Source organism: Antedon mediterranea, chromosome 6, assembly GCF_964355755.1.
Source record: "Antedon mediterranea chromosome 6, ecAntMedi1.1, whole genome shotgun sequence".
In the NCBI taxonomy this organism is placed as follows: Eukaryota; Metazoa; Echinodermata; class Crinoidea; order Comatulida; family Antedonidae; genus Antedon; species Antedon mediterranea.
Genome location: NC_092675.1, coordinates 22,430,183 through 22,445,913, shown reverse-complemented (window position 1 = coordinate 22,445,913; position 15,731 = coordinate 22,430,183). Strand labels below are relative to the sequence as shown.

Sequence of the window (15,731 nt, the reverse complement as noted above, 5' to 3'; positions counted from 1 at the left end):
TCTCACTTATTTATAATATGCTAACTATAAAAGTTGCTTACAACACAAGTAAGAAGTACTGTTTTGATTTGTTTATTTTGACGGATATTGCCCTCCATACAAATCCTTGAGCAACGCATTAACAACAAAAAGTTGGAAATTGTGACGTCATACATTTTGGTTTGATACACTTGGTTGGTTTTGTTTATTGACGACGCAATAATTAATAGTTAATTATAGAGTAAAGAAAGAGCAAACAAGGAAGTGTTTATAAAGTATCAAACAATACGTAATAATTATTAATATACTAGGCCCTAGCTAGTGAATATTCCTAGCTATCTAGGCCACCCTCTAGTAGGTATAGTAAGTAGGTAGCCTACCTCTGTAGTAAGGGATGTCCGTAGTAGGTTAGGTAGCTAGAAGCTAGCCTAGGCCTACTAGCCTCTATCTACTAGTAGGCTCTAGCCTAGGAGGCCTTGCTGATCAACCGGGTCCGCCGGGATTTAATCATTCGTGGGCCTAGGCCGGCTACCTACTACTATCTAGCCTAGGCCTAGTAGTAGTAGCTCTAGGCCTAGCTAGTACTTTAGGGTTAGGCTACCTAGAAAGTAGTAAAAAAAGTTTGTAAAAAAAAAGTAATTACTAGGCCTATTTTTTATGTATTATTAACCAAGTAACTAAACACTAGACCATATAGATAGTTATACTAGCCCAACTAGCTAGGCTAGTTTACTATTACTACTATATAATATAGGCCTAGTAGAAGTAGTAGTAGTAGTCTAGCTACTCTAGTACTAGGAATACTAGTAGTAATACTGTAGGGTAGAGTACTAAGAACACTTGTGACTTTGCCATATGACTAATACGAATAATATTTTATAAAATTTATCAGAGCGGTCATTTTGTTACATTTGTGTTGAATTAAACACTGTTTGGATCTGGTATTGCTAATGCAGATTGTTTTCTTTTCTAGATTTTATTAGCAAATACTGTACAATGACGACAACTACTGTGCCACTGCAAGTTGCCCCAGAGGCTGGACCAGTAATTTACTATCAACAGCCAGGAAAAGTTTCAAGTTTAAACACTAAAGCTGCACTAGTGACTGGCTATATCCAAATTAGTTTATCTGTTTTATCGCTTGCTTTTGGTGTAGGGTGTATTTTTCTTGGATTTACTCAAGGATATATTGCTGTACCAATATGGGGTGCACTTGGGGTAATGATTATTACATATTTTTGTTATGATACCTAACCAGTATAACTGCTTATTTGAATATTTTATATTGAAAACTAATATTAAAATTTGTAAAATGTTGTATGTTGTTACTACATCTAATTTTGATTAGGTTCATGCCATTTTTTCCCCTAACAGTTTTATCTTGTTGCTGGAATTCTGGGAATAATTGCTGGACATTCTAAAGGACAAAACTCTTGTGCTGTAAGTTACTGTGATTGAATTTAATGTATTAATTTATTATTCGTATGAATACTGGTAAAAGGTTTAGTCTTACAAATAAATTGTAACATATATTTACAGATTGTTGGTTGTCTTGTGATGTCAATAATGGCAGCTGTTACAGCAGGAGTTCATGTTATTATTGGTAGTATTAGCAGTGCTGCCTACTACTATTATGTGAGTAATACTAGACAATTTATGCAAATCTATCATATCATGTAATTGGAAAATTACTACATGCTTGCTGACAAAAAGTATAGAATATGCACTAATGTTTGCAACATTATTTACATACATAGGGAGGTGGTAGGGCTGTTGACATTCTTTGTACGATAATTGGAGGCATAGAACTTGTGGTTGCAATAATTTCGTCAGTCTACATGTGCTCTGGTGCAACATGTTGCTGTGGAACACCAACAAATGTGAGTTTCTTATTTTGCTCAAAATATTTATATCATTGTTTATGTACAGTATTATACTCATACAGTATTATACTCATACAGTATTATACTCATACAGTATTATACTCGTACAGTATTATACTCGTACAGTATTATACTCGTACAGTATTATACTCGTACAGTATTATACTCGTACAGTATTATACTCGTACAGTATTATACTCGTACAGTATTATACTCGTACAGTATTATACTCGTACAGTATTATACTCGTACAGTATTATACTCGTACAGTATTATACTCGTACAGTATTATACTCGTACAGTATTATACTCGTACAGTATTATACTCGTACAGTATTATACTCGTACAGTATTATACTCATACAGTATTATACTCATACAGTATTATACTCATACAGTATTATACTCATACAGTATTATACTCATACAGTATTATACTCGTACAGTATACTGTAAAACCTCTTTCGAAAATAAGACCATCTCTTAATCCACTGAGCTTCTTTTCAAGGTATTATGGACTTCTTTTCGACTTAGACTATTTGAATATCAAAGGTTATTTAATGCCAAATATCTTGGTATTTTGTTCACAAATATGTAAAATTTAGTCTTTAGTTTTCAAAAGTAATCTTGAAAAGAAGCTCATCTTGAAAAGTAGCCCACCTAAAAAGTACTTAAAAAGGTTTTACGGTATGACAGATAGGCCTATACTGGATTTGATATACAGTACCATGAAGCAATATATGTATGATAAACCTGCTATTGTGTATCAGATCACAACAGTTTAAATGTTAATGTTTTTTTAATAAACAAACTGTGTGAATTACATGAGATAATTTATAAAAGTGCACATATTTTTGCTCTGTTTTCAGACTCAATATGCTACCTATGTGGTACAATCTGGTAATTTCATATTCTTTGTATTTTATGGTAAATAAGTATTTAAATATAGTAGGTCTATTTTACATGAAACTGCCTAATCCACATGGTGACTAAAGTCTTGTTCGCATATCTCTGCTGGTAGATGGTGAGCAATTATTTTACAGTTTCTATATTTTGTTATTTCAGTTTCTACAATTTTTCTCGATTTGAGTCCTTTCAATCATTGATTATGCTCTTAAAAATTAGTAGTGAAATGGTGACCTAAAGAAACCTGGCTATCTAGTTTTTAGCTATGCATTAATTACAGTTCAATCCTAAATGTTTTATGAAGTCACATTTTTATGAATAGCCCAAGAAAAGTAAATTAATGAATATTACAAAACAGAAATGGAATTATCTATGCAAAATTTGTCATTTGTATTGAATTATGTATGTTATTTATGTGGACCTAATTTACATAAACATATACATTACTTTTTCAATTTGAGGGAAAGGTGCCATGAATACGTAAACATTAAACCAACAAATTTACTGCAGGTCAAGTTGGTGTTCAAGGATATCCTATGGTGCAGCAGTATTATGGTCAACCACAGGTCATTGGTCAACCACAGGTCATTGGTCAACCACAGTTCATGGGTCAACAACCAGGCATGGGACAACAGGTCATGGGTCATCAACAGGTCATGGGTCATCAAGTTATAGGTCAACCACAGCAAAACAGCGGCCACTATATAACGCAAGCTCAACTGCCTGATTATAGTGAACATCCAGAAAAAGAACCTCCAGTGTAAAACACTATGCATATGGTTAAATGTAAAGTTGAATGTGGATTATCTCATTCATAAATGGGCGACAGTCCTGTTCAATAACCATATTGTATTCTTCCAAAGACACATTAAAGGTGTTAAAAACAATATAATAGTCAAATTTATGTTAGTACATGTAGTATAACTATATTTTAATCCAAAAAAATCAAAATGTTTAATTTAATCGGTCATTTAAAAAAAATAGAAATTTGCCTATAAACTTTTCTCAAATGTTACATTTAAAAATTGAATTTGAATATAATGGAAATGTATTCGTGTAGGGTATATCTTCCCTATGTCCAATCAAAGCAAAGGATTTTTGCCTTATCATTTTTAATTAAATGACCCCATTTTGTTTATTATTGTAAATAATATATAATTTCAGTGTAAATCATGGAGTACAGTTATAAATTGTTACACATTTCCTGAGTTGGTTAGTTCAGGGAGTTGTAATGGTTAGTTGTAATTTGATTCACCTATATTGGGGTGATTTTTATAGTTAAATATAATATGTTTGTATAGAACAGAAAGTTGGTCGGTTTTCAATCCTTTAGTCCTGGTTCAAATCTTAGCTTTTTTATAATATAAGTTTTAATTCGTAGTTACTACCAGTCTAATAACTTGAGTTAGAAAGCTCATGTTAAATATGTATGGTCTATGTTGTGAGGTTTCCACCCGTAAACTTTCTTTAAAGCTTTATTCAAGCCGTCAACTTCAAGTCAAAGTAACCATTTTTAAGAATATAATTTACAGTAGTAGTAGTATAAAATATGCCTAATACCAACAACACATTCGTAAAAGTTACTTGATAGATTGAACTTTTATTTCTGAAGGATCCTTTCATTATTCTTTTGAAAGATGCCAGGAAAGGTTGGATTAATGGGCACAGTTTTTGCTAATGTTAGTTGGTGTGTAGGAACCAACTTGCCGGCTCTCTAGTCCCTATGACACAATTGAAAACAAATTAAGGTACAGCAAACAAACTCCTTGTTTATTATAAGCATAATAATATTGCTGTCGGAACTAGTGGTATAATAGGAAATTTTGATATTTTAAATTTACTGAAAATAAAATTTTAAACGGTAAAGATGACGAAATCTGATAATGACAAACAGTCTTTTATGGTATGCTTCAAATTCGAGAATTATAACTTGAATGCACGTAATTAGGCCTAAAAATTCTTTTATTTTGCCTCTAAACGATACATATTAAAAATACAAAACATTGACCAGAAAAGTAACATGATTTTGATTTGTTTTTATTACATGGTCCAGTTTTGCCATCGGACCTAAACTGTACAATTGTCACTTATTTACAGTAGTAGTAGGAAATTAAGAATGTTATTCCATGGTTATTCGATTTTGAATGATCTTATTCCATCCATGGCTAGAGTTGACATTATTCGTGGAGAATGAAAATAAATCAGAACTTAATTTGAAATTTTACAAAAGGATCATGTGATAAAATAACCACTATACATATTAGATTAAAACTTCATTTCAATGAATAGGCCATTTTGTAGTTTAAATAAAATCACATCCGTGTAAAAAAAAAATGAAATGAAAAAAAACCCCTTTTATTTATAAAAAGACAAAATAAACGGTTAATTTCAAACAAAAATCTATTGGCAAACAGCCAATTTTACAATTTTTTTGGATTTAAATTACAGATTTTTTCTCGGGTAAATATTTTTGTTAATCCAATTCCAAAAGTGAATGACTAAGATCAAGGCAATCTACATTGTCTTGCTATTATACAGACAGTGTTTCAAACTGCAATTTTCTTACATACGGTGCTGCGCGTGCGCAATACTGGTGCTTCAATACATAGACAGTAAACTATAGGTTAATTGTCTGTTGCGCATAATCTGAATCGGTTGTATAATAATTATCGTCAATATGTCGCGTTCTTTTAATCATGTATTCAAGGCGTGAATTAGAGGAGAATGATATGATGACATTCGTTTTATCTCAAATGTTATTACTACAGGTAAAATCATATGGGTCACTTTGCTGTTTTCCTTGTTTATAAAGACTGTGTAATGAATTATCTATCCTAAAATACTATTGCTGTACGTTAATCTGTATTAGGCCTTATTCGTTGTAGTACGGAAGTAGTTCAGTACGGTAATTTGAACCGAAATGTGATCCACGCATGCGCAGAAATTTGAGACTCACCGTAGCGTTAAATTTGAGAACGGTAGTGAGAAGAAATAGCGTCCTGTCTGAAACCAGGCCCGTATGCAGCATTTATAATGGGGGGGGGGGGGGGCGTGCGAGCGAAGCGAGCAACAATGGCTGGGGGCCAGGGGGCCGCCAAGGGCCCCCGGTCAAATTTGCGTTATTTGACGTTCTAAAGACTGATGTAAGACTCTCTGTTGTGGCTTGGGCTAGTTGAACGATGGACACCAGAACTTAACGCTTTCGTGATGAGGCCAACTCAGCAGGGGTGGCGCCAGGTGGCTGCATTCCCCGACGAGGGGGGCTATGCGAGCGAAGCGAGCATCACTAGGCTGAGGGCCAGGGGCCGCCAAGGGCCGGAAGCAACGCGTTCTAGCGTCATTTGAGGTCTTTTTAATCAGATTTAGGGTAACCATTTTTTCCATTTTTTATAATGCATAGGGCCTAAATAAAATACTGCGTGCAAAAAAACGATGCGCGATGACTGTTTCAATCCATATTTTTCAATTTAAAAAATAAAAGTTCAAAGAAAATTTAGAAAAATAGAGTTGAAGGTCCCGGAAATTGGACTTATTATACTTCAAAACATGAAAAAAAATATATAAGTCCCTATCATGGGTTGTGACTGAGCTAAGAAATGTTTGAAAAATAGAGATGTTAGGTCCCGGAAAATACGTACTTCTTGTTCTTCGAAATATGACCAGCTTTATTGTTGGGGCTGAGCTAAGAAAATGTTTAAAACTAGAGCTGCAGGTCTTCAAAAAATTGCATTTTATACTTTGGAAACATCAGGCCTAGAGGCTTAAAAAACGCAAGCGTAGACCTTTTTCAGTCGGGGAAAAAAGTTTATTCCTCCCAGGTGTATGCATGCGTACCATCTGGACTTCCGAGTGGTGAGAAATTCATGACATACAGGATATTGAAAATGTAATAACTATAGCTATAATGTTGGCTAAGCGAAAATGGCATGTTTTTTTGTTTAGTAATGGATGAACAATTTATTTTAGGTGCCCCACCACGGTACAGAAGGTTACTTGTAAATAAAAAAATTGGTGAACAAACGAACAATTAACATAATTCGTTTTTGCTGTAGTGTAGCGTACGATTATCATAATTAACTATACTAATAGTGACTTGAAAAATTGTTTGTGTATATGAATTTTGGACATTAAATATTAATTATTTTATCGTTACACCGTAATTGACTATATTATTATTATATGATTTCTAGAATATTACCGCAGAATTAACAGTGTTTTTCGATAATGTAATTTTTACTAAAAATTCTATTTCTAAATTTGTTTTACATTTATCATTACTATTGGTATCAGTTTTTTACCCGTTATTTTCTATATAATAGAGTTGCGATAATTTTTGTATTCCTAACAGATAAAATAACGTTTCCAAGTTCTTTCTAGGAATCAGTTGATACTTATTTCTCCATGATTTGAGACGACAGTCAGAATCTTGCTCTTCTTGATGTTTTCTTCCCAATTTATACACCACCGAATTTAATTGTGTTTATTCATAAAATCACCAATTTTTATTGTTATTGTTTAAGTTTATATTGTGTATGGTTAGGGACTACTATTTCCAGTTACCCAATTGATTTACTTTATAATTATATAATTTGATTTTGAAAGTCAAAAGTTATTTTTTGTTTGATCAGAATTCTACATTAATATGATGCATGAATTATATTAAAACAATTTATTAACAGAATGGTTATTAATGAATGCCAGTAATTTAATGATAGAAGTTTGAAGAAAATATTCAAAGATTACTCTTACTATTTTGACTTATGATAAATTTGAAATCATAATTCTGGCAATGTATACAATTATCTGTATCCATGTTATGGCGGAGTAATTCAACACAAAAAAATGAAACAACAGATATAGCTTATTTGCTTATTCTGAACTCTCATTGGCTGATTCATTAAACGGGCGGATCATTTCTATGAATTCAAACCTACAAGCTAAAATAGACAAACACAGAAGATAATTACGTTAAGGTGGCGTTTGATTAAAAGCTCATCTCTGCAGCTCAGCAGTTCTAAATCATCTGAGTCAAGTCGATCGCACATGTATAGATGCGGCTGGATATCTTACTATTCTCTAAGCGGTAAGACACGTTTGGGATTGAGCTGTTTCTGTGCGTATGGGTAGAATTTTGCAAAGGAAATCCCGTAATAATAATGTTAGCGTGCATTATAATTGTGAACATAACACTGTTAAGCTAGCATCGTGGTAATTATTATTTTAATAACTGCAAGTATAATATCATCACGCGCTCAGAGTGAATTCTTAACGTTTCTCAAGACGTCTATATAGTCTACATAACATACGAGACCTGTTATTTCCTCATCTTGTTGCATATAGATTTCATATTCTGGTGAGTTAAAATAATTTATTTTTATGTATCGTATATATATCCATACAATTTAAAATGGTATTTTATTGTAGTTATTGATCTTATTCCACCCCTTATGAATAGGCCTACGACTTCGGTAGCGTTTTGAACTGCGAAGATTCGACTGCTTTTTTCATGTTTGTTTAAAATACGAAGTAGGTCCCATTTTCAACAAAATAAAAACGATGTATTAAAGTATTTAACAAAATAGTCATAATGCTTTGAAAGAAATGATTATGTAGGCTTTATGTCAGTCTAACTTTACTTGATGATATTTACGTGTAATTGTAGTAACAGAATAGCGATAGGCCTACTTTGTGGGCCTTTAATAAAACTATATGAAAAATGTTTTGCTATTTAAATCACTGTAATGTCGTATTGGATTATTGATGTATTTTGGACATGTTATTGTGGATAATAAACACGGCTCAAGTAGGCCCTGTATTAATATTGTTCTTGTAACAGCTGAGATACATTTACTTCTAATAAACAGACATCTTTTCAAGAAAAATCCTAAATTCGCCTCTAATGTATTAATAAACATATGACGAATTCACAATGTAAGGTTGTCATTTTACTGTAAAATTCAATGCAAACTTCATTACTTGGATATATTGTGAAATAGTAAACCCAGGTTAAATGTATGATGTGAGTAAATGTAATATTATTCTCGTCATTCCTCACATTTCCTGCTAATTGTCATGTTTCCTCTATTTTCACCTTCTACGTTCCTAGCAATACGATGTACATTAGAACTGAGACAAGCAAATATTACGTATACTTTCTTTAATCTAATTAGATCTAGCAATTACATTCACTGTACCTTCATCACCAATGACAGTAGTATACCCGCGAACCGAAGGCCAGATTTGCTGAAAAAATTCTCTAAAGTTTAATTTGTCAATAATTTTTGCTTAACGTACGTCTAATTTAATGCTAACCGGTTTGATTAATAATGTTTTTGCTTGGCACTTCTTCGAAATAGACTATTATTTCAATTTGTTAAAATAGCAGCTCTATTTTTTGTTTAATGTTCTTAATCAGCCCCAACCAGCCCCAACCATGGTACCTGACTGGTCCTGAGAAATAGTGAGCTCTATTTTTAAACATTTGTTGACTCCCACCATGCGTGGGCTAAGGTGGTGGAGACTTATGTATTTCGTTAAAGTAGCAAGCGTGACAATTCTTATCTTCGTACCAACTGGGCCCTTGTTACGCGACTGGCAACAACGGTTTATATTATTATTAGGGTAGTTCCGAATTACAAAGTTTAGATCAATGAGACTATTTCTCACATGCTCTTCCGCTTCTAGTACTACAACTACTAATTCAGTAGACCTTTGCTTAATGAGTGAAACCTCTGGGAATCAGAAGGTATATATATATATCTCAAAATTAGGTTTTAAATATTTCAACGAAGTACAACGAAATAATTAGTCTACCTATAATTATGTGATATAGTACCGTGCGAGAACCGACTGAGAATGCGTTGTTCAAAAGCATGTATTTTTTGCTCCAATTTTAACCAGAGGAACAGACCAACTCACTGTTGTTCTTCCCTGGGCCTATGCACATACAACAATATAAATGGAATTCAACAATCCAGCATATAGTTAAGTGATTAATATTGGAATAGTAAAAACACGATAATAGTAATGAAGAAGAAATAAACACAATGTGTAGAAAGGGGGTCCTATCGTAGGAACAATAAAAGTGTGCTTTGGTACTTCTAACTCTTCAAGAAGATCATGATTATTCTCCTATAATTCTTGTCTAAGACAAAGGTTCTGGATAAGGTTATGGAATTGTGTTTAAACACACAAACTCGAAAAGGACACTGACACTTTGTAATATAACGTTTAATGTCATTTTCAAGCACATGTTTTATGAGAAACGAAACATGACATGATTGGAGAAAAAAGATAACTATGACTATTACCATGATGAACATAGCTTAACAAAAAATATAGAGGGAAAATACTAATATTTATGTAGAATTAATCCATCTATATGCATAAGGAATCTTTATTTATTTTTTTTTTTGCTAGTAAAAAAAATTGTGTTATGTGGTCAAAAAAGTGAAGAAGAAGGAAACAAACTGTATTAAAGAGGAGAGAAACCACGATGGCACAAAAAAAGATAACAAAAGATGTAGATCATTTTCAAGATTCAAATTATTAAGGTTTATTATTATAAATTTCGGGGGAAAATGTATGAAACAGTTTTTCATTGATAGTAGCTTGTCGACTTCATGATCTTTATTAGAAACAACGTCACACGTAGCAATGAACTACAACACATTACCTTCATTAATTCAATTAAATTCAATTCTTTATTAATACGTCAAAACATAGTTGATAGAATTAACAAGTAACAAAGAAAATAAACAACATGATTACTTACAAAAAGGAAAGGAGAAGGAATAATAATATAATACAATTAAGGTTCATAATTAATTTTACGGTTAGAGACCACTAAAACAAATAATGTTGGGTGATTCAAATCAAATCAGAATGCAATTCATTGGATAGAGAGAGTTTGGACAGTTTCACATTGATATAAAAAGCGTGTTGTATTATGGTCCTAGTATTAGAAACAGCGTATAGAGGTAACAATGAACTACAACACACTGCCTCCACTATTAAACATATGGCTGTTTAATTAGTGTGTTTAATAATACATTTTAACGTATTTTTCTTTGATGTAAAGATTCACTTGCTTCTACAATTCATCATAATTAATTCCACAAGATTCATTGCAGCTCGTTCTTTATAACCAAGCAATAATTATATAGTATATACACAATTAGTGATGACATTATCTTACTAATTTTTAATGAGTAATGGGTAGTAACAAAGTGCGAGGCAGCGAGGCACGCGAGGCAGGGAAGGCATGCGAGGCAAGTCAGAAATTTATGCGAGGCATCGTTTTACCATCATCAAAAAATGCGAGGCATCATTTTATCATTTCTCAAAATTGCAAGGCAGGAAATCACCGAAATTGAAGTAGCCTAGGCCTAGGCCCGCTAGGCTAGTTTCCTTTTGCACCTGCCTTGTATTTTAACCAACTTTATCCTGAATACCACAGCTTAGAATTAGTAGGCCTACTTTAATGAAGAAAAATCACATAAAAGTAACAATAAATCCATTAAATTGGTGATTTTACAGACGTTGTTTTTCTCGCATTTCACACACTCAATGTTCAATATTTTGGTTTCTATGGAACGCCAAAAGAGCAAAATTAATTAGAGGGCTAAAAACTCTGTGGAATCCATTTATATTTAACGCATTATTTGGTGAAAATCAAGTACAATTTCAATAGATTTTGTCACTGTCAGTAAGGAAAAATATTACTGTTGATAATGTACACGGTTTCGTTAACCTTTTAAAGAATAAAATAGAAAAATTCATCATAATATCCTTAGTAGGATGTCCTAGGTCTAGACTAGGTAGTGATGTTGATTTAGGATCGATTATTATTCTTTGAAAACAGAACAGTATCAGCAGTAACATATTACAGCATTTTTATTGACAAATTAACAAATATATTGAAATAAAACGTGTTTTTCACCAATAAATGCATGAGAAATTGACGCATTCCACTGAGTTTTAGTCCTCTATTATCGTTGCTCTGTTGGCGCTCCATAGAAACAAAAATATTGAACATTGAATAAGTGAAATTCGCGAACAGTGTTCGAGAAACACGCATGTAAAATCATTAATTTAAGGATTTATTTGTTACTTTTTATGTGATTCTTTCATTAAAGTACTCATGAGGTATACTTCTAAGGTTTGGTATTCACACGATAAAGTTAGTTATCAAATTTGGAGTAAAAATACAAGCGAAGGAAACTAGCGCCAGGTTTATTAGTACGTACATGGACAACAATAAATAAAAATCGTTCGTAATATACCTAGCTTACTAAAACAGGAATAGTGTATCATTATTAAATATTACACCAATTATTATTATATCAAAATTGATTAAATTATTTTCTACATAGGCCTCTTATCTAGGTTAGGGCTAAGCATATTAGCTAAAGTTTAATTTTAGGCCTAGTATTACAATTGTCGGACGTAAGTCTTTTTTCACACTCGCTCCAGAATTCTGTCGCAATTTTTTTCTTTGCGGCATGTTATTGGATCGCCATATCAGTTACCTTTTATTCACCGCCAGTTATTGAACTTGTCCTGGCAATCGCTGTTCACCTTATTTGCGAGAGAGGTACACGTGTTGTTCCTAGAGAATGGAATGTCAAAAATGTCTTTGGCACGCCGCTCAGAGAGAAGTCTGTGCGTTGCTGCTGAAACCACGTGCTATAGAAGGGGAATGCACCACAATCCTCTGAGCTGAGGGCTGAATCATTCCGCTACCTGCTAAATAGTAAAGAGGGAATTTCCATCTCTCGGGTCTACCGGATCTAGGCGCAGGGGTGTGACAAAATATTATTTTCACTCTGCTATGTTCGAGAGACATGTGAGTGAACACGCTCGAAATGCCAACAAACATTGCAGTCATTTGATGAGTGTGTCGCTATAACAACTATTGTTTATCGAAAGTTGAAGACTGTCGTTAAGATTTTTGAACCGTAGTTTGGGCACTTTTGTAAAAGTAAAATTTGACACGATATGACTTGAATGAAAAAACAATCGTTACATAAAAATAAACAACATGATGAGTGTATACACGAATCTATTTAGATACGCTTGTATCGATTGATTATTAGGCCTATAATATAGCATAATAGCACGTTAAGATATGCCTCGCACCTTTTTGAAATTGTAAACTATATGCCTCGCATGCCTCGCACTTTTGGAAATGATAAAATGATGCCTCGCACAAATATTTGGCATGCCGCGCATGCCGCGCATGCCTCGCTTGCCTCGCGTGCCTCGCTGCCTCGCACTTTGTCAACACTCCTTAGTAATATGATGAATGATTGGCTTGTGGGTGACTTATCCCCGGACTTACCTGAAAAACGCATTACATTCGTCGTCATTGTAAGATTCCAGATTAAATTTATTGTAATCATTGTACTGAACATTTAAATTATTTGTTTTATTAAGATTATATAAAAGCAAATATTCCTCAGGGTCAATTATATCTTCATAAAGTGCGATATTTAATGCATCTTGTACGAAGCCATGATGATTGTTTACAAACATATCAAGCCGAGCGTGACGCGACGTCGTCGTCCCATCGCGTATCGTAAACGAACTTTTTAAAGTGGACGACAACCAGCTTTTCACGCATCAGCGCGCACTGGTAATCCGTCGTCGTCCCTCTCCGTCGTGTTTCGTAAACTCTCTAGTATGTATTATATAACACCTAAATAAATTCCTGTCATTTGATTGGACATTATGTACATTATGTACGCGCATAACAATAATTAGTGTTTGAACGCGCGCGTATAAATTCTAAAATGTGCTGATAAAGATGATACCATTGATCTATCATTATTTCATGAATGTGTTGGCCTGGGGCGAACGCGGTCTTCAAGGAAACCATGATAACAATTATTGGATCAATCTTTATTATCTAACGTAATCGGTTATTCTTTTAATACCTAGTTTGCCTTCTCCGTTATCAATCATATAATTATACAACTAACTTGACATTGCTTTAATTAAATATATTACTTTGTTAATATTGTTTATTTTCCATCCATCATTGTCTGTTCGAGCTATCTTTAATACTGCAATGTTTCACGTTCATATCACCTTAAATCATGTATGAATTCAGTCAAAACAATTAGTCCACTTAGATGATGCAGACCTAAGTCTGTGTTCTATTTGAATTGTGAAAAGTTTATATCTAAATATCATGTGTTCGTTGTTGTTTTACTGTTTTTTTTATTCAACGTGCCTACAGAAAATAAAAAGTTATTCGAGGTTCCAATCACTGTTCATAAAGTACCGGTACGATACATTATTATAGTGCATCATCATATAGATGGATGCTTATGAAATGAAAATATTAATAATAGGCCTAATGACAAAGTTTATAATAACTAATTATTGTGAGAGGATTAGCCTCAGGCCTATGTCTTGTTTTCATGGTATATCGGTAAGAATGGATTTGGACTTTTATCTAGCAACATGGTAACCACAAATCTATTGTCAAATCTATTACCACATGACCAATATGCCGAGCCATTAATGATGATATAGGCCTATTTATTTAATTGTTTTATTTTGAAAGAGGGTGAACCAAAACAGCATGCTGATCATCTAGGAGCCCGCAAATATATAAAATATGCCTAATACCAACAACACATTCGTAAAAGTTACTTGATAGATTGAACTTTTATTTCTGAAGGATCCTTTCATTATTCTTTTGAAAGATGCCAGGAAAGGTTGGATTAATGGGCACAGTTTTTGCTAATGTTAGTTGGTGTGTAGGAACCAACTTTCCGGCTCTCTAGTCCCTATGACACAATTGAAAACAAATTAAGGTACAGCAAACAAACTCCTTGTTTATTATAAGCATAATAATATTGCTGTCGGAACTAGTGGTATAATAGGAAATTTTGATATTTTAAATTTACTGAAAATAAAATTTTAAACGGTAAAGATGACGAAATCTGATAATGACAAACAGTCTTTTATGGTATGCTTCAAATTCGAGAATTATAACTTGAATGCACGTAATTAGGCCTAAAAATTCTTTTATTTTGCCTCTAAACGATACATATTAAAAATACAAAACATTGACCAGAAAAGTAACATGATTTTGATTTGTTTTTATTACATGGTCCAGTTTTGCCATCGGACCTAAACTGTACAATTGTCACTTATTTACAGTAGTAGTAGGAAATTAAGAATGTTATTCCATGGTTATTCGATTTTGAATGATCTTATTCCATCCATGGCTAGAGTTGACATTATTCGTGGAGAATGAAAATAAATCAGAACTTAATTTGAAATTTTACAAAAGGATCATGTGATAAAATAACCACTATACATATTAGATTAAAACTTCATTTCAATGAATAGGCCATTTTGTAGTTTAAATAAAATCACATCCGTGTAAAAAAAAAATGAAATGAAAAAAAACCCCTTTTATTTATAAAAAGACAAAATAAACGGTTAATTTCAAACAAAAATCTATTGGCAAACAGCCAATTTTACAATTTTTTTGGATTTAAATTACAGATTTTTTCTCGGGTAAATATTTTTGTTAATCCAATTCCAAAAGTGAATGACTAAGATCAAGGCAATCTACATTGTCTTGCTATTATACAGACAGTGTTTCAAACTGCAATTTTCTTACATACGGTGCTGCGCATGATAAAATATTTGTATATTTCTGTGGCTAAATTCTCCTTTACAATAAATCAATAAACACAAACAAAACTTGTGCAAATTATAGGCCTACTTAATAACATAATATATATATTTAATATTAAAATAAATATAATAAAAATATATCAATTAAAAATAAACATGTTTTTCGAATTTATTTCGATTTCTCACAGAGCCACGTCCAGGGGGGAGGGATTTTTTAAGCAATTGAGCCCTTGAAAATTTATCCAGTTGTAGGGCAAGTTGTCGGACATAATATATTATTTAATGACATCAACATAATCTTTC

The 15,731-nt window shown here is 32.8% G+C and overlaps 1 protein-coding gene across 2 annotated transcripts; it reads left to right on the top strand.

The window, feature by feature from the left end:
• Positions 1–55: 55 nt before the first annotated feature.
• Positions 56–4,787, top strand: LOC140050883 (uncharacterized). Of its 2 annotated transcripts, none has more exons than XM_072095862.1 (7): positions 56–254; positions 953–1,197; positions 1,354–1,419; positions 1,519–1,614; positions 1,737–1,859; positions 2,732–2,762; positions 3,279–4,787. In XM_072095862.1, exons 2-7 carry the CDS (start codon positions 976–978, stop codon positions 3,530–3,532), a joined length of 792 nt encoding a protein of 263 aa, XP_071951963.1. In that variant the 5' UTR covers positions 56–254; positions 953–975; the 3' UTR covers positions 3,533–4,787. The 2 variants fall into 2 exon arrangements, with proteins under 2 accessions (XP_071951963.1, XP_071951964.1); XM_072095863.1 differs by having other exon boundaries at positions 56–268.
• Positions 4,788–15,731: the final 10,944 nt, after the last annotated feature.